The 18271-nt window shown below is 52.0% G+C and overlaps 8 protein-coding genes across 8 annotated transcripts; 4 read left to right on the forward strand and 4 right to left on the reverse strand.

The window, feature by feature from the left end:
- Window positions 1–985: 985 nt before the first annotated feature.
- On the reverse strand, window positions 986–2788 carry Z519_03512 (uncharacterized protein; the record flags this gene model as incomplete). The annotated part of the gene is made up of 3 exons (XM_016761262.1): window positions 986–1476; window positions 1542–2117; window positions 2188–2788. 3 exons carry the CDS (start codon window positions 2786–2788, stop codon window positions 986–988), a joined length of 1668 nt encoding a protein of 555 aa, XP_016623112.1.
- A 711-nt stretch (window positions 2789–3499) lies between these two features.
- Z519_03513 (uncharacterized protein) lies at window positions 3500–4758 on the forward strand (the record flags this gene model as incomplete). The annotated part of the gene is made up of 3 exons (XM_016761263.1): window positions 3500–3536; window positions 3604–3643; window positions 3708–4758. 3 exons carry the CDS (start codon window positions 3500–3502, stop codon window positions 4756–4758), a joined length of 1128 nt encoding a protein of 375 aa, XP_016623113.1.
- A 71-nt stretch (window positions 4759–4829) lies between these two features.
- Z519_03514 (uncharacterized protein) lies at window positions 4830–6640 on the reverse strand (the record flags this gene model as incomplete). The annotated part of the gene is made up of 4 exons (XM_016761264.1): window positions 4830–5021; window positions 5083–5728; window positions 5764–6128; window positions 6176–6640. 4 exons carry the CDS (start codon window positions 6638–6640, stop codon window positions 4830–4832), a joined length of 1668 nt encoding a protein of 555 aa, XP_016623114.1.
- A 512-nt stretch (window positions 6641–7152) lies between these two features.
- On the forward strand, window positions 7153–9233 carry Z519_03515 (uncharacterized protein; the record flags this gene model as incomplete). The annotated part of the gene is made up of 8 exons (XM_016761265.1): window positions 7153–7332; window positions 7383–7434; window positions 7502–7828; window positions 7917–7945; window positions 8004–8429; window positions 8553–8750; window positions 8812–8946; window positions 9042–9233. The coding sequence occupies 8 exons, from the start codon at window positions 7153–7155 to the stop codon at window positions 9231–9233; spliced, it is 1539 nt and encodes a 512-aa protein (XP_016623115.1).
- A 550-nt stretch (window positions 9234–9783) lies between these two features.
- Z519_03516 (uncharacterized protein) lies at window positions 9784–10415 on the reverse strand (the record flags this gene model as incomplete). The annotated part of the gene is made up of 3 exons (XM_016761266.1): window positions 9784–9821; window positions 9876–10190; window positions 10241–10415. 3 exons carry the CDS (start codon window positions 10413–10415, stop codon window positions 9784–9786), a joined length of 528 nt encoding a protein of 175 aa, XP_016623116.1.
- Window positions 10416–12847: 2432 nt separating this feature from the next.
- On the reverse strand, window positions 12848–13720 carry Z519_03517 (uncharacterized protein; the record flags this gene model as incomplete). Its single annotated transcript, XM_016761267.1, has 3 exons — window positions 12848–13100; window positions 13154–13652; window positions 13711–13720. The coding sequence occupies 3 exons, from the start codon at window positions 13718–13720 to the stop codon at window positions 12848–12850; spliced, it is 762 nt and encodes a 253-aa protein (XP_016623117.1).
- A 906-nt stretch (window positions 13721–14626) lies between these two features.
- On the forward strand, window positions 14627–15714 carry Z519_03518 (uncharacterized protein; the record flags this gene model as incomplete). The annotated part of the gene is made up of 3 exons (XM_016761268.1): window positions 14627–14692; window positions 14749–14934; window positions 14986–15714. The coding sequence occupies 3 exons, from the start codon at window positions 14627–14629 to the stop codon at window positions 15712–15714; spliced, it is 981 nt and encodes a 326-aa protein (XP_016623118.1).
- A 559-nt stretch (window positions 15715–16273) lies between these two features.
- Window positions 16274–17941, forward strand: Z519_03519 (uncharacterized protein; the record flags this gene model as incomplete). The annotated part of the gene is made up of 1 exon (XM_016761269.1): window positions 16274–17941. One exon carries the CDS (start codon window positions 16274–16276, stop codon window positions 17939–17941), a length of 1668 nt encoding a protein of 555 aa, XP_016623119.1.
- Between the last annotated feature and the right edge of the window lie 330 nt (window positions 17942–18271).

The following is an 18271-nucleotide window of genomic DNA, read 5'->3' on the forward strand; positions in this document are numbered from 1 at the left end:
ATTTACCCCTGCTTGAAGCAGGACCAACTCTGGGTAGGCGTATTGTGGGGATAGAAGAAATGCCGGGAAGCTTCTCCCACCCCGCTCCCATCGAACCTCTCCCTTTCTCCAAATTCCCAAAATAGTCTAGTGCAGCCTCGCTGAGCACGATGTGGAGAGCCTCACGTCGAATGCCCCGATGGCGGAGCCGTTGCCTGTGGAAGTACTTTGTGTGGGTAGTCCATCGCTGCGCACTGCGTATGTCCTATATCGCCATTTCCTTGAAATCCTTCTCTGACGAGGTGGAACACCAAGATCAACTACTATGAGCGCTCTGTTGTCTCCCGAGCGGACCTTCTCGAACCTGGATCCGGCCTTTTCCGCGTCTAGTGCGCTGAATACACAAGCCGGGAGATCGGTCTTCATATCGTTGTCTTGGCGCATCTGTAGGACCGTGCGGACGTGTTGGGTATGAGTGTCCTCATCGCCCACGGTAAAGACCAGAATGACGTTGAGGGGAGTAAGGCAGATGGTCTTTTTAACCGCCGGGGCCGTTTTTCAGCGCCACGACCACCTCTTGGTGCCTATGACGAGTCGTGGTGCGCATCCACAGGGCTGTATCCTCGATATTGTCGTAGGCGCTGGCGTCGACGGGGCCGAAGACTGACATATTTGAGAGCGTTGAACCAGGCGGGAAATCCATGGGTAGCTAGTAGGACTGAAGCTTGTTCAATGGACTTAAGAGCAGCTTCTAGGCAAGGCTGGAGGATGTGATGAGCTTGGTTGATATCGTGAAAAATGAATCTGAGGTATTGATTGCAGCGCGGCGAATCCTATTTCAACAAACTTCATCTCGGCAGAGATAGTCGGTTTTTGGTGTTTTGATAACCCATCCACAAGTTCTACGGCAAGTCTAAACCACGCCGAGGAACTTGGTCGAGATTGTCGTGAGTTTTTTCCCTCATCTCACTGTTGAGATGCTTCTATCAGTCTATCTCTCTATAGACTATAATCGAGCCCGAAAATTCGACCGCTCCCCCGTTTCCTTCTCGACCCACTCCTTCAGCACATTCCTCATGATCTTCTGGTTCAGGTTCCTTGGTATCTCTTCCACAAACCGCACTCCTCCTCTCAGTCTCTTGTAGTTACTCACCCTCGGGTTCAAAAAGTCATGGACATCCTTCTCTGACAGCCCTGCGGTCTTTCCTTTCTCAGACCTGACAATGTATGCTCGGGGAAGGTCATTGCCCTCCCCGTCGGACACTCCAATGACGCCGACGTCTGAAATCCCGGGTAACTGGCCCAAAACAGACTCGACTTCGGTCGGACTCACTTGGAAGGACTTGTACTTGAGCAGTTCCTTTGATCGACCGACTATGAATAACTTGCCGTCCGTATCGAAATACGCAATGTCCCCTGTGTGAAACCAGCCATCACTCGTATATGCAGCGCGCGTGGCTTCGGGGTTGTTGAAATATTCCTTGATGATGTTTGGTCCTGCTCACAGTCAATGAGAAATGTCGATATGAATAATATGATGGAAGCGCCTGTGGTTTGCTTACCTTTGATGCACAATTCTCCCGGCTCTTTATGGCCCAACTTCTTCCCCTCAGGACTGATGATAACGGCTTGAATATTTGGTAATAGCCTGCCCGAGCTTCCTTCTCTGTCGACTTCTGTGACGTTCGGTTGGGACGCCGCAGTAACCGTCTCCGTCATTCCCCAATTGACCCGCAACACCACGCCATCAGGCAACATATCGTGGACCTTCAACTGTAGCGGCAACGGCAGTGGCGAAGCACCACTCATAGCAAACCTGATTGATGCCAAATCCTCTCTTGTGCACTCTTGCACCACCCGGTTCCAAATCGCGGGGACAATGAAGCAAGCAGATAACTGAAACTTTTTAATGCTTGACATCAGCGTGGGGAAGTCGTACTTGGGAAACATGTACACCTGCATGCCACACTGTAGGCACATCATATTCTGAACGAAGATTCCGACGGCAACGGCGTTTTGCATGACTCCCGGCATGCGCAGATAGATGCCGTCTGAGATTGCTTTTTGGGCGAAGTGGTCGAAGTGAAAGGCCATTTGGCAGAGGTTTGCGACGATATTGGAGTGCGTGATTACGACGCCTGGGGTTCCCGGATGTTAAAAACCCAGACCAGCCATTGTTGAGAGAGCCATAGTTGCGCGTCGACTCACCTTTTGGGTTGCCGGTCGTGCCGCTGGAATAGACCAGACAAGCAGGCGTCCTTTCGAGAATAGCCGGGTCCGTGATCCTCTGCCATGCCAGTCTACGATCACTGATGATCGACTTGCCACTCACATCCACAATGTCCAACTTCTCAGAAACCATCATCACAAGCTGAGTGCCGTCGACCCCGGACTGATCGATGGCCTCCTCAGCCGCTTTCCTGGTCTGCGGCGAACAAATCAAGATCTTGGGGCTACTCAACCGGATCTGCCTCGCCAGTTCAAACGCCGTCGCAGTCACAGAGCAAGTTGCGTGAATGCCGCCTGCACATATCACTCCCAGGTTGTTGGGAGCAACCATGACCTGGTTCTCAATGTACGAGAGCACAATGTCCTTATCGGCTCCCCGGGTGGCGCCGATGCCGAGATCTCGATATCCTTGACCGATTTGATGTGTTAAGTCGCGGGCTTTGGCGAGCGTGACATGGTTGCTTGGATTTGCCGGGTTGATCCATATGGGATCGGTGTCCTTGAACGGCGTCCGCGAGAAGAGAAACGTCAGCAAGTCGGTGTCAGGGATGTCGACATGGTATTCTGACTCGAATATCATTGTGGGTGAAGACCTCAACTATGCACCCTTTTGTGGCCGGTTCCAATGGGTAGGCGACTGTCTTGGGTGAGGAGCTTCCTGAGATTGACAACCTCACTCTGAAGCTCGCTTCCCACTCAGATGAGAAAGCTGGTCCCTTTCAGCCAATTCAAGCCGAGAGAAATACCACCAGCCATGTACTCCCACGAGATGGTCATTCATTGGGCTGGGCGTTGAAATCTATCTCGACAATATGCGCCTCGTTGTACCCGAGAAGCTCGTAGGCTGCACGAGAAATCGGGGAAATGTGGAGTAATAAGAAGTGTGGGGCTAACTAGGCCGAATTCGACATCCCAGCCTCGCCATTTGGAGGGGCTCAAGAGTTATGGTTCTCGTGCTGCAGATTCCATCAATCAATCTCTTGGAGCACGGTTGAAGGCATCATCAATGTAACTCTGAGACCTCGAACTGCAGGTCATACAAGCCAGACCTGTAGATTTGTGACTCCCCCCAGAGAATACAGTGTTACACACCTCTCGTGTCTCTTGACCAACGCCCTTTGCATCTTTTTTCCTGGCTGTCTTCCGTGCTGGGCACGTCGTTTTTAGACATTCCAAGACCTGGCCCGGCTTTCTAGACACTTCTACTTTCTTTCGATAGACGCAGAGGAAGCTTGGCTGGGGAGGAATAGACCGACGTCAAACTATTTGAAGAGCGGGAGGAAGGCGGAACATGTCGTCGTCGGTTGCTCCTTTGAAAGGACTGAAAGGTGAGAAATTATAATCTTCTGCCGCAATTATGGATATGGTCACTCTAACAGTACCACTACGGAATAGTCCTAGAACTTGGCGGACTAGCCCCCAGTCCTTTCGCAGGGTCAGCTAAGTCCTCACCCGTATTCACTTCGGAGACACAAGAGCACCCTGACGAACCACTGCAGGCTCATCCTGGCAGACTATGGCGCAGACGTCGTCCGCGTGGATCGGATCTTTGAGGTCTTCGGTCCACCACGAGACACGCTGTGCCGGCGAAAACGATCCGTGGTTGTCGACTTCAAGCAGGAAAAGTCGCGTCTGGCGTTCCTGGAACTGGTCAAGGTCGCCGATGTCATCATCGACCCCTACCGGCCGGGCGTCATGGCCCGTCTCGGCATCGGGCCCGAGATACTGTGCAAGCTGAACCCGCGACTGATCTATGCGCACCTGTACGGGTTCCGGCCAGATGGAGTCTACGGAAAGCGCGCCGGACACGACATCAATTACCTCGCCGTGGCGGGAATCCTGTCGTTGCTGGGGCGCAAGGACGAAAATCCGGCACCGCCCGCGAATATCTTGGGCGACTTCGCGGGCGGCGGCCTCGTGTGCGTCACGGGGATCCTGATGGCTCTGTTGCACCGACAGGCATCCGGACGAGGCCAGGTCGTCACGGCCAACATGGTCGACGGGAGCGCGTACTTGGCCACGTTCATGCGACAGCAACAGGGACACCAGAACAACGACCGGCCCCGGGGCGAGAATCTGCTGGACGGCGCCGCGCCCTTCTACGAGGTCTACCGGACCAAGGACGACCGATTCGTCGCGGTGGGCGCCCAAGAGCCGCAATTCTACCACCATTTCCTCGCCGGTTTGGAACTGCAAGATAAGGGGTTGCCGGAGCAGTGGGACAGGACCGAGTGGCCGAGGATGAAGGAGCTCATTGGGCGACGCTTCAAGCAGAAGACGATGGATCAGTGGCGGGAGATATTCGATCATGTCGACGCCTGTGTGACGCCGGTGCTGAACATGGACGAGACCGAGGCCCCCTTCCGACCTCTGGTCGAGCTGTCAGATTCTCCCGGTCTCGACGTCGAGGTGCAAGAGTCTTATCCTGAATTGAAGAAAGGAGCGGGGAGCGAAGAGGTCCTCGAGGAGTGGGTCCCAGAGGTCAAGGGGTCAATTCGTATAGATCCTGCCTCCAAGCTCCTTAGCCTAAAGAGAGATGCCAAGTTATAGCCGCCCAACCAAGTATCTAGAATAGAGCGTTTGATTTTGAAAATCATCCAGATAGAGTCAAAACAGTCTAGCTAGGGAACATTCTCCATAGTTAACCTAGTTTCACCATCATATGCACAGAGCTCCTTCCTTGCCCTTGCGGCCTCTTGACGGATTATGTTCTCAATCTCCTTTGATCGAGGGATGAAGCGGGCCTTGAAGGGTTCTGGCCGCATATTCTCGCTCTTGGTGTAAGCGAAGATGTCTAGCTTAACCTCCTTTCCCTGGTAAAAGCTGTGTGAGAAAGATTATTCTAGGATAGGGGAGTAAATACAAGCCGCTTACCTTTTCATCCAGCCCTGGTTTGAAATCGAACGCCCAAAGAAGCGTCGCAATTGTCAAGAACAAGCCCTGTTCAGCCAGGGGCTGTCCGCTGCACTGACGACGGCCCCATCCAAAGGCATTATGTCCCTGCTTGTTGGGGTAAGGGCGCTCCAGTTCTCCGAGGTAGCGCTCCGGGCGGAAATTGTCAGGCTCTGGGAATTCTCTTGGATGCCTATGGATAGCCCAGACGTTGCCAGTAATCGGCGTGCCTTTGGGGATCAAGTACCCTCGGTACTCGTCGTCTTGGATCGGCGCGTGGGGGATGCCACCAAGGATGGTAACCGTCCTCCACCTGAGGGTCTCATTGACGACGGCTTTGACGTACGGTAGAGACGGCTCATCGCTCCAGTCCGGGACTCTATCCTGACCTACCACTTGATCCAGCTCTTCTTGAGCTTTCTTCAGCTTGTCAGGGAAGACACACATCGCTAGAATGAAGGAGATTATGGTCCCGCTCGTGGTGTCGACTCCGCCTCCAATGAGGTTGGAAGTGAGGCTAGATATTTCTTCGTCGGCAATGTGACTCTGCTCCTGCTCCTTGAAGAGGCGTTTCGCGAAGTTGTCTTCCGGCGCCTGGGCGCCTTCTTTTGATAGAGCAACGAAGTATCTGCAAGTCACTATTTATTAGTCTAGGTCCACCACGATAGGAGTTCCAGAATTTGCCTTTGCATATGCCTTGCGAAGTTGTTCATCTTGCCCGGCATTGGGTAGATCCAATCGAGCCATTTTGGCAGTTTGGCTAGGAATGGTATCGACTCGACGATGAAAAGGCCAGGTATAATGAGATCGACTCCCTCCATGGACTTGAGTGCCATTTGAGCAACGTAGTCGTTGATCTTGTCGATTCGGCGACCCCAACCAATGATGGAGACGATGGAACAGGAGTACCTCTCAACACTCATAACAAAGTCATCTGGTCTGTCCAGCAGATCGCGTACCAGAACCTTGGACTCATTGGCTTGAATCACCCGCCACGGTCTTATGGCTTGTGAACCGGTTGCTGAATGCTAATCGACATGAGTTGCAGGTTTTAGAACGGACAGATCTGACATACCATAAGGCGCCGATGAAGGCGCCATTTGTCCCCATACACAAGACACACTTGGTTGCTGTCTGTGGCATTGATCATATCGCCCATAGCGATCATGTGCGGTCGAGAAGAGTAGATATTTGCTCGCTTGTCCAGCAGATCGGATATTGTCCAGATGTCGTTACACATGATGGTCGGTCTGTGACCCTGCCAGATGGTGATCATAGGATCCTTGTAGTATTCCGACCATTTCTCGAAGTCGATCCACGGCTTGACTTTGGGGATCTGGAAGAAATTGCCAAAGAGGGGCACGGGAAAAGGTCCCGGAGGCAGCCTCTGGCGGAGCCGAAGGACTCGGATGTAGTCAACGAGGATGAATATCACAGGCAGGACAATGACACCAACGAGCACAGCCCGCAGGAGGCTCATGGCATCAAAGGTCAGCTCCATGGAGCCCCGAGCACCTGACAGATTCTGGAGGACACCCATGTTGGTTTGTCAGATGTCAATGATGACTCGGACAAGTCCCTTGACAGTACGGCCAGATTGAGGCTTCCCCCTACTCTTTCTGGGCTTGAAATATAGAGATCAGAAGGAGAAGGAGAGCCCAAGGACAAGGGGTCCCACATGGTGCTCTACCTGCTGATTCTACCTGCCAGCTGCGAAGGCACCCACATGGAAATCTGCATCTTCATGTGGAGAAGGATTCTTGATGCTTCAAAGCCTTCGACTTCTTGGTGGAGAGCCTTCAACCTTGCGGGGTTGTCGAAGTGTCTCCAAGCATCGCAGAGCCGAGATCTGGGGTTATGGGGTATTTTCCGTACCTTTAAGCCTTGCGGCTGTCGGCAGTTGACCTGCACGGAATTCTACCTTCTGCATGCATCGTATATTGATATTTTGAGGTGACGTCTGGAGTGTTTTCGCTGATTTCGAGCATTGTTTTGCGTCTTTCACAGCGAGCCTCATCCTAGGCGAGCTGCGAAGAAGCCCCCGAAGGAGCCATGGCAAAACTGCAAGGCCTGCTCTCTGCTTACGCTCCCACCGCCTCACCAATCATTCTGATTGGGGGTTTGCTGGCCGTATGGATCGTCTATAACGTGGTTATTGTCCTTCGAGATCCACTGAGGTCGGTGCCAGGACCCTTTTGGGCCAGATTCACACGGCTGTGGTATTTGAGAGAAGTAGGCATTTCGAATTGCTATGTGTAGCCCATCGATTCTGACATGGGCAGGTGGCTGGCGGCCATTTTGAGAAGACGAATATTGCCCTTCACAAAAAATATGGTACTAACCCCTAGCCCAGCAGATTATTTGAATTCCTCAGTGTAGACTTTCTGGCTGACTTTGCCAGGCTCGATCGTGCGCATTGCCCCGAACTACTATTCCATTGACGATGCAGACGCCATCAAGACCATCTATGGCCATGGCTCAAACTTCGTCAAGGGCAAATGGTACATCGCTTCCAACAACCCGAAGAACAAGCATCCGGATCTCTTCACCGACCTCAATCCCGAGACCCATGCTGTCAATCGGCGGAACGTCGCCTCGCTATATTCCATGACGAGTTTGGTCGCCATGGAGCCAAATGCTGTAGCGTGTGCAGACATCCTTGTTCAAAAACTCACCGAATTTGCAAATTCCCATGTCCCTATCAATCTGCAAGTCTGGCTGCAATACTGTAAGAACCCTCGGACATGTGCTGAAACGGCTTTGTTCCAACCACATGTATCACCAGATTGAAGGCAGCCTTGCTAACGACCAGCCAGATGCGTTTGATACCATAGCACTCATCACAGTATGTCAAGCACGCGAGCTTCTTGCAAACTTGCCTTGAGAGATTGACAAATCCCCAGCTCAGCAAAAGATTCGGCTTCCTTGATACTGGCAAAGACAATGGCAGCATGATTGCCGCCCTGCACTCGTACCTCCTTTACCTCTCTAAAGTGGGCGTGTACCATGAATGGCACTACTTCCTCAACTGGATCTTGTCTCTCTTGCCCAATGGCGGGATGCACTACATGGGCTCGTTCATGCGACAACAAGTCCTTGAAGGCCAGAGGCAGAAATCCAAGAGCGCTCTTGAGAAGGACGAGTCGAAGCCCACAGATGACTTTTTGACGAAGCTGTTGAGAATGCACGCTTTGCAACCGGATAGGTTCCCGATGGAATCGGTCTTTTCGACGTGCGGAACAAATATTGGTGCCGGATCGGATACAACGTCAGTCAGCTTGGCTGGCATTTTGTACCATTTGATGAAGGCACCTGCCACGTTGGAGAAGGTAAGTTCAGGATCGACTGCGATGGTTCCGATTATCTTCCAGTTTTCAATCACGATTTGCTGGACGCCGGCCGACAAGTTGTTTTCGAGCCTTTGAAAGATCAAGAGTGCTAATATGTCGAAGCTGCGACACGAACTCGACCAGGCGATCGAAGAACGCGGATCAACCGACATTCTCTCCTTCCAAGAAGCACAGAAACTGCCCTACCTTCAAGCCGTCATCAAAGAGGGACTACGTTGTCATCCAGCAACTGGTCTGCCCATGGTCCGCGTTGTTCCGAAGGGCGGCGCCAAGATCGTTGGGAGATATTTCCCAGAGAAGGTAAGATTGATGTCCAGGAAAAGACTATCTTCAGGCTCAGACGCTAATATCTGTATGACAGACTGAGGTCGGTGTGAACAGCTGGGTCATGCACGCCAACAAGAAGATCTTTGGACCTGACGCCGAGGAATTCAGACCCGAGCGGTGGCTCGAGTCTCCCGAGAGAGCTGCAGAAATGAATCGATATATCCTCACGGTAAGTATATCATTCAGCCGATCTTCGGCGACCCATCAGACGCTCTCACTATCGTCTTTCTGGTCCGATATTAATCTGGGATCTTGCGTATCCAGTTCGGAGCCGGTTCCCGCACCTGCATCGGCAAGAACATCAGTCTTCTCGAAATCTCCATTTTGATCCCCGAGTTAGTAAGGAAGTTCGACTTCGCTCTTGTTGATCCGAACAGGCCGCTGGAGATGGAGAATGTCTGGTTCGTCAAGCAGAAGAATTTGGACTGTTATGTGAGTTTGAGGAAGGGAAACTGAGCGTAATGGTCTTTTGGATGAGGAGGTGTGCGGCTCATGGATGACATGGGAATGAGGCTGACTGGAAGAGGGAACCCACTGGCCTGCAGGATGACCAGATAGGAGCTCCAGAAGATGCTGTCATTAGCTACTTATGATCGGGCAGCAGCGGTAGCGAGTGGGGACGGTGTGAAAGGATCCTGACCCTCTGGCCCCATTGAGCCCGTGAATTGGGAAAGCGGCAATGGCGAACAAAGTCTTGAAACATTCACAGAGCGCCGTATCATGCATGATGACGGTAGGAATTTTGTACTCGCTGGGATCAACCCGCCTCGAGAAGACTGCCTAGGCTGTTCGCGAAGGGAATGCTCATTTTCGGGTCGGTGTGCACTCGATAATTTCTCGGTTCCCACTAGAAAAAGATGAGAGTCAGCTGCTTTCCTCCCGAAGATATGACAGACTCTAGAGGGACCACTGGGCTATTACGGCCCACGGACACATTTGACGCACTGGGGTTTTGAACTTTTGTCAAGTCACCCCTCGTGGATGATCATCTCGATCGGTGTCGTTCTCAAAACAAGTCGTCCCAAATTCTGAGCTCTTTGGAAACTGTAACACGGTTAGCATTCAAGTCGAAAGATGTCCCTGCCGCCACATCCTTACGTATATCACACTTATATAGATCTCTTGCTGTCGGCAAGGCTTCTAAAAATTGACAGCGAAGTACAGCAGGAGAATTGATCCACCCAATGTTTGTCTTGGCCAGACCGACCTGATCTTGTACTGATTTGAAAGAAACAGTGAACCAGAGTAGGCCTATGAACGTGTCGGGCTGCGGAATCGGTTGTGGGGCCTTGGTCTTCAACAGGTCTCCAACCTCGTGCTCAACTACATCCATAGTGTTGAAGAAATCGGCTCTGGGCAACTCTCTCTCGTCGTATTCGCTTCTCCACCAATATTTAGAGGTAGAATCAAAGTCTAATAAGGATTTAGCATGTAGGTCCCCTACAGCCTCCGAGAACGCTTACATTGCTCGGCAAGCTTCAGTGTGATGAAGGAAGTAAAGACGCGTCGACCCTCCGACCCCAGTTCTATGGAGTCAATAATTTGTAGCACGGGTCTGGTTAGGGTGTTGTCCCTGAGCTTCTCAATGCAAGACTTGATATGTGGAAGACATTTCCAGGCGAGTTGAAGCCTTGCCATGGCAAAACATTCCAATTTGGCGAAGTCGGCCAAATAACCACGACGAGATGGGGGAAGGCGAAACATGAGCTCAACGGCATCTATACTTAGTGCCTCTCGCATATCCATTGCCTCCAACTTCAAGAGTGAGCCAGGATATGCTTGAAGGCTTTAGAACTTACGAGTTTGAGTGGCAAGCATTTCGTAATGTTCCCAAAAAGGTTTGCATTGTATAGTGAAAGGGATCTCAGGGTTTGACCATCTTTTCTAGGAGAGCTAGATCGGTGCGGCTGAGCGGGAGCTAGCGAGTGGTGAAAGGGGATCTCTTGAGGTATCCTCTGCACTCTCTAGAATAGTCGGGATCTGTCGGCTGGAGGTCTGGTCACCTGGAGCAAGTGATTTCTTTCGACGCGGTCTGCGGGCGTGGCCCTCAATCCTAGCCTAGGGAACTTGAACGCCACGGACGATGGCATTTCCACTAGGATCGTTGAAGACCGCAATCAGCTCCTTTTAGGTGAAGTTTTCCGTATCCCCCATCTGGCGAGCTGCCGCTTGTACTGTTTGTCTGTGGCATGGAAACCATAGTCACTCTCCATCAGCAGGATCACATCTTGGAGTTTGGAGATCCCGATACAGGCCTTCAGTGGCAGAGCGGTGCTCATCCCATTCGTCTTCTGGGATTTGCGGAGCTCGTGAAATTGATGCCGTGGTGGACATTGGGTCAACGTGTTGCTGTGTATTACAGCAAGGCGGAAGGGAAATTCAGAGCACAGTTTCTCGCTTGACAACGGGAGTGATCCAGAGGCAGAAGGTCCAGGGGAAGATCTGAGAAGACGTGACCCCAGGGACTCTGAAGAAGAAAGAGGCTCCCTTCTGCCATAGGCTGCAGCGTATTCATTTCGTTGTGGGCAGTTTTGTGAGCGAGAAAAGTTGCAACCTGTGTCATCTGCAGATCCAAGCACAATAACCTAGCCAAGCAGACCAAAGTTTAAAGCCAGTCCAACTTCAAGAGAACCATACTCTGCCATTGCAACTTTTTTGTATCCTAGGGATAAAGACCCAAGTTGCAACTTTTGGCATCCCAGGCTCGAGTCAGGTCGTCGTCACTAGCTGTGGCTAAAGTCGTTGAGGAGGATTGGAGCCGCGGGAAGCAACTTTCAGCGCTGTCCAGAGTTGGCGGGTTGACCTAACACCCTCGCAGCGGCGATCAGGGCGCCAGCCTTTGTGCTCTCGTTCTAGTTTTAATTGGCCGAGACGACGCCCTTAACTGGATTCATCCCCCTTGCAGTGTCCTAGCTGCGCACTGAATACAGCGGCGGCGACATGGAGGGGGTCGGGCGTGTACGGGACTGGAGGCTCAAAGTCGTTCGAACAAAAGTCGTTGACCTCAATATATAGACCTGGTCTCTAATGCTTGAAGATGTGCTCCTCCCATCACCGAGAGCACTCGCTCCAGTCAGTGACCGAAAAGACTGGGCATCGATTCACAACGCTATTCCATTCTCCCACCGTCTTGTCCAGTGTTGATACCTGTCAATTAGAAGTATTCCCAGCTCAAGCAGACTCAGCCTTCAATCCCGCCTACCTTCAAGCAGCCTTGTTTGGGTCCACCGCCACCCTCCAAGGATCCCAGAATGGCACTCGCTCCGGACGTCACCGTGTCCATTGTGTTTGGGGCCCTCGTGGCTCTTCTGGGATTGTGGCAGGTTGCATATTACGCTGGACGTCGTCGTCGAGGTGAGTGCGATGCCACTCGCCTGATGCCATAGAGGTCTTTTTAACCAACCTGGGTGCAACGTTTGATCCTCGAGTCAATAGCTTTGAACCGGAAGCATGACTCCGAGGGCGGCGGCATTGTACAACACTCCGTTTCCCTCGGCGTCAGTGAAGGACATCTGGGAGCACCCATCTTTCTCAACGATTGAGCCAAGGTATGGTTGGTTGGTGTTGATGGAGCAGTGTTCCGATGTCGAAATACACGTAGCATTGGGTTCGCTTATGCTTTGGCCCAGTCAATCCCCGTTCGCAGGCCCACAGTGGTGTGAATCGTGCCAACGACAACGACAATGACAACGAGCTTTCACAGACAAAATTCCGCAGAAAATTGAGTGGTACTGTATCCAAGCGGGTTGAGATAGCTTCGACGCCAGGCAGTCCAAAACAAAAAACAAGTTGGCATTCTCAGTTCTTCGCTCGAGCTTCTGTTTGAAACTGTTAGATAATTAAAATAGACACTACCTATTTGAGTGGTAATTTCGTGACATGGTCGTCAACATCAAGGCATTTTTCTCATCTTGGTGATTTTTGTTTCTTTCTCGCAAACTCCGCATTCCGTAACCCGTGCACATTCTGGACTGGGATTAAAAATGGTCTGTACAATGACCGACTCTTCACTCATTTTCCACCGGAATCCTCCAATCACCATCCTCCTATCCCCCGGAGATTTGCTGGTTCTATGATCCGTACTCCTTGTCGTGAACAAAGCTACCTCGGCTCCTCGTGCTCCTACTTCTTTGTCCTCGGAACTGGAATCCTCGTCGCGTGCTTGTCCCAGGCTCGCGGCGTGACGATCCGCCCATGCAGAAGAGAATGGTGCAAATGAAGAAGCAGGCAAAGGCTGCCCATTCAAAACCAAAGGCATACTCGCCAATATCGGACGATTGACCGTTGTTCCGAAAGTTGTTGCGCCCCTTGACATAAGCGGCCCTGTTCCGTCGTTAGCACACTGCCGCATTAGCCTGCAACTTCGGTCAACTCACGTCATAAGGGATGCTTGAATGGCCTGGAAAATCATGGCCAGCATGGTCAAGAGACCACTTAGATAGGAGCCCAGTCGGGTGCACAGGGCCAGCAACCCCGTGAACAAGGCACAAACGCCGAAGAAGAGAGCCATGAGCATGAAAGCAAACATGAACCGAGTCATGTAGAAGTAGTAGCCATGATGTTCGACAAAATTTCGAGGTACATTCACCCGAGTGTCAAAGGTCCGATGAGATGAAGGATCAAGTGGGAATGCCGGGTGGACATCAGAATAGTGTTGGTCGCCGCAGTGTGTGCGTCCATTCCGAACGCCGCACACGTTCCAATATGACCACCTGGACACAGGCGGAGCTCCTGGTATATTTGCCGTATCTGCTTGTAGGATGTAGAATTTGTTGACCGGACCGTGCTGAACTGCGCCCGCAAGGAGGATGAAGAACATGAACAGGAGACCGCCAGCGAGGAGGATCAGCGATAACAGCGCGAAGAGACCGTTGCCTGCGACACTACAATCAGTACCTAGGAGTTCGAACGAGAGGGATCAGTCTTCACTTACGGGACGCCATCGTGACGCAATGCTTGGACGGTGGCTTGGAGCCCCCAGCAGAGTGTTCAGCCAAGCGACGAGATCGGAAGGAAAAGAGTAGTGACTTGACGACGCTGTCGAAAGGTCGAGAGATGAAAAGAGACAGACGCGGGGTGGGAGGTTAGAGATGGTGTGGGAAGAGGTCTTCTTGTACTAACGTAAGAGTGGTAAGAGAGCTTGTGATGTAGGTATGCCCAGTTCTGGGTACAACTTGGGTGCAGTAGGCCGGTAGGTGTCAAGGTGTGCAAAGTGATGGGTGCAATGTCTTGGATGAGGTCACCCAACCAACCCAACTGAGGGAAACTGACCACCCACTACTTGTACTGTACTTGTTAGAGCATCCTTCGCGGGAGGGACAACCGAGATAATTGGGAAGCCGCTATTGGAGAAAGTTGGATGTCACCAGGAGACAAGCTCCGGGTGCTTTGCTCCCCAATAGTGCCCCGAGCTTCAATTCTGCTCGGCTTTGGTTTTAGCTTCAGCTACCTACAAGGACAAGTATCAAGTACAAGAGCTTTCCATCAGGTTCTCTTGGGCAGTGACGGACCTCCGAGCAAGAAGGGCGAAGGCCTGGCGCCTGGTACACAACAACACTCCACGTCATCAGCTTTGCCCCACCTTTGGACATGCTTAGTCCTGACATGGTTAGCTGCCGGGGCTTGGCCTTCAATAGCGTGCAAGTCTAATTCTCCCCAATCGCCTTACCTCGCGAGCTGGAAAATCCAGGGTGGGTGACGCGGTGAGTTGGTGACGCTTTTGGCTCTCAATCACCTGATATCAAACATCCCTCCTGGCTGGTGCCAGCCTTGCTTCTAAATACCTCATCTTCACCCTGCTTCTTCGTGTTTTCTGTGTTCCTCCTTCACCGATCATCAAGGTTCTCACAATGTCTACCTGGGTTTACCCTCCCATACCTCCCGACGAGCTTCGAAAAGCTGAGAATGACTCTTTGGTATGGTTGAACAAGTGACAAATGTGCATCGCCCTCGTGCGCTGACTTGCCGACAGAAACTTGAGCTGCAATGGCTGCTTCAGTCTCTGCAACGTGCCCTGCCTGCTCTCAAAGAAGCCCTGGAGGAATGTGCTGCATTGTTGGCGCCAAAAGAACCGGGTTCGACACTGGTCTTGTCGTCCCTGCGATCCGAAAGTGTCAAAGGCTTCGTCACTAGGGTCGGCACCAAGCTTGTCAAAGGCGTACGCCGCTTCCAACAGACCGTCTGTCTCTCTGATCTGACAACGATACAGGACATCCATCTTCGTCTGACGACGCTGCCACCAAACACACCAAGAGGCACCACCACTTCTACCCCATCTACGCGCCACATCTTTCATTCTTCGTCCTCATCCGCCGAGATCGTCATTGCACAACTGTTAGCTGTCAAGTCTCTGCTTAACGACTCACTTGACATAATTGATGTCTCGAGGTGGACCGGTCAGTCGACCGACTCTTCCTTCATCTCGGGTCAGTTGAAGCTGCTACATGATCACTTGCGTGAAGCCAAGGCCTGCTTGAAAGGCCCTGTGGCCGGCGCCGACATCTCCTCTATCCCCGGGGCTGAATGGTGGACCAATAGCCCCGATGAAAACGTCTTCCAGCCCCCGCTTGGCGAACATCTCAGTTTGCACTTCACCATTCAGGACGCCAATCTCGTTCTCACTGTCCGGACTCTGACTCCAACCTCTCCTGGCGGGACTCCCAGCACTCCTTCCGAGGGATCTTTTTCTCTCTCTGGGCTCAACCTGAGGACGAGGTTGCTCGGCTTGGGCCCCAAGCCTCCAAATCATGACGAAATGGGCGAAATTTATGAATGGCGTGGTCGACAAGATGTTATTGTCCGTGAAAAGGTCCGAGTAGAGACAAGCGATCCCAGTTTGCTGAGCATTGCCGCAAAATTGAGTGCTCTTGAGCATGAAGTCGCTCGCTGGAGGACGAATCTCAGGATCATTCTGACGGGCAGTACGGAGGAGGACTGAAGGCAGCTTCAGTTCCAGGAGATTTTCGTTGCTTATTTCGGCCACTGCAGATCGGTCACTGCAGATCGGCCACTGCAGATCTCCCGGGTTCTTCACGAACAAATGCCCCATCGGACGTCTATCTTTTCGGAGCCCTGTTGGACGCACCCGAAGCCGACAGCCTGGTGGAGTTTAACACGTGATGCGATGTTTGGTCGCCCAAAACTCAAACCTGCAGATGGACTTTGCCGATTTTAGGTTTCGGAATGTTGTGCTCCCCAACAATGCATCCATCTCCACCCGCTTGTCGCATTCCAACCTCAGCTGCTCGACCTTCCACTGCGACGTTCCAAGCAAAGCGCCCTCTCTTTCTGATAAAACAATGACTTACAATACCAAGACTGTAGTCATTCAATCTAGCTCTCGAGCACAAAAACGAAGCTAAAATGGCGGTTCCAAATACACGCACAGACAATCCTTTGTTCTCGCAAGGGTCAAGAAAGCTCGATTGGTTTCTCATGAAACGGTGTCTTCGACAAAATATTTCTCCCCAAGAACTGTATGTGAGTGCATATATAAAATGGCCCCTGAGGTCGTCGATGGAGTCGTATTCGTCCCCGCAAATGAACAGAATCCCAACTTTCCAAGGACAGAACCTCGAAGTTTGGACTCTTTGAGTAGAGCCAACACCCAAAGGCCAATTTCAAGTCCAAGGATGCAGCCGGAGGTTCTCGGCCAGATTGGAACCTTCTCTCGAGATGAGTCCGGAAGGCCTCCTCGCCTTCGACGTCGGATCACGATTGGTGGTTTGGGCCAGGATGCAAAAGAAGTCGAGCAAGGTACTTGGCGGTCAGGTATAAAGAAACACTCAAATACCTTTCAAGGCGGAGATTCTAAATTTCCGTCTGTGAAAAGCCATTACCCTCCTACCAGCTGGAGGTCTACAGCAACCGTCCAATTCACCACCTCAAATGTTGGCGAATACGACTTGTTGGAACGCAGTTCTAGTAGCGGATTGGATGGTGGATTTGGGAGGTCGAACAACAATGTCGGCCTTGGAAAAGTGGACCTCAACCCACCCTCATCAACCGCCACAATGACTTCCAGTCTGCCGCAAGGTCCGAGAAGTCCTGAAGCCTCAATCAATCCTGCGCCTCAGCCTCTGCCAGTTCGATCAAGATCTCGTCGCTACAGCATAATCTTTTCCGCTCCCGGGACCCCGGAAAACGCCGCCACCCCCCAAAACAGGGCGACGGGTGCTTCAGCTGCAAATCGGCCAGCTTCGGCCGGGAGGACGCCTCTGCCAGATCCGGAGACTGCTTATGCTCACACATACTACTACACAGTCTGTGCCCACACGTCGCCTCCAATGTCTCGTCCCCTTAATGTGCAGCCTACACTTGCGCAGTATCGCAGGGGTCTCCTTGCGTACCCACCGTTCCATCTGCGTGCGTACAATCCCGATCAAGGAACATCATCGCCGATGATTTACGTGCTCGACGGCTCATGTTCTGACTGTGATATCACAATGCGACGCCAGGCCGAGTCAAAGGTGTTGGACAGATACACTCATGAGCTGGAAAACCTGTCGATCCAATTGAGTCTCCTTCAGAAGGACATTGCTCTTGAAACTTGTAACGTGTCATTTCCTGACAAAAGCGACGATGCAATAACCATGTTTTCGTTCCCCTCGACGTTGGAACTCGAGCCTGAGGCGACACAGGCTATTTTCGAGATGGAGGATCGGCTGGACCAGTTAGTCAGAAGGCGTGATCATGAAGTGAAACAGATTTGGAGAGGATACACTGCGAGGTGGGGTCCAGCTACGGTTGGCATTCATCGCGAAGACAATATTCGGGGACGAAGTCGGGCAAGGACTGCCGACACACGAGATACTATATCCCAGGAGGATACAGCGGGCTCAACGACCAGTTTTGGCATTTTTTCCGATGACCGTAGTCCCGGAAGAACCCGCACAATGACCACAGTGAGCACGCAGACAACTATGCCTCCATCTCACCTAAGTCGAAGAAGCAGCTACAATACCCGGTCACGCGCGAGTTCCGTCGGTGGTCCACAGGAACGATACTCGGATGGAACGTACGACCTGAGTGTCGACTCGTCGGTGGACGGCGTCAAAGGGCGAGGGCGGATGGTGGTGGACTGGATACGGCCAGGACGAAGAGAAGGTAGAAGCAGGAGCATGGCCCAGACGTCAAGCCGGAAAAGCAGCTGGCCGGGCAAATAGGGCATAACAAGGACGTATGTACAAGAATGCAGGATTCATATCGCTCAACATTTTACGCAATGCATCCAGAGCAGGGTCGAGACAAGTCACTTGGGCAGGCCGAATTGCAAAGAGAAAATTTTCAAGGGAGACATCTCTACAAAGAGCAGGGGTTTACATCTTGGAGGCCTACACCGAGGCATATTTTCATTGGATGCATTGGATACAGATCTTTCTCTCTCCCTCTGTGTGGCTTTCTCTCAAAGGCCAACCAACACTCTGCAAGCAACCAAGCAAGGGAAGGGTAAGGAGGGACAGAGTCCATATGATATATATCTATCTCAAAGCGAG

The sequence above is a fragment of the Cladophialophora bantiana genome (genome assembly GCF_000835475.1).
Source record: "Cladophialophora bantiana CBS 173.52 unplaced genomic scaffold supercont1.4, whole genome shotgun sequence".
Classification (NCBI taxonomy): Eukaryota; Fungi; Ascomycota; class Eurotiomycetes; order Chaetothyriales; family Herpotrichiellaceae; genus Cladophialophora; species Cladophialophora bantiana.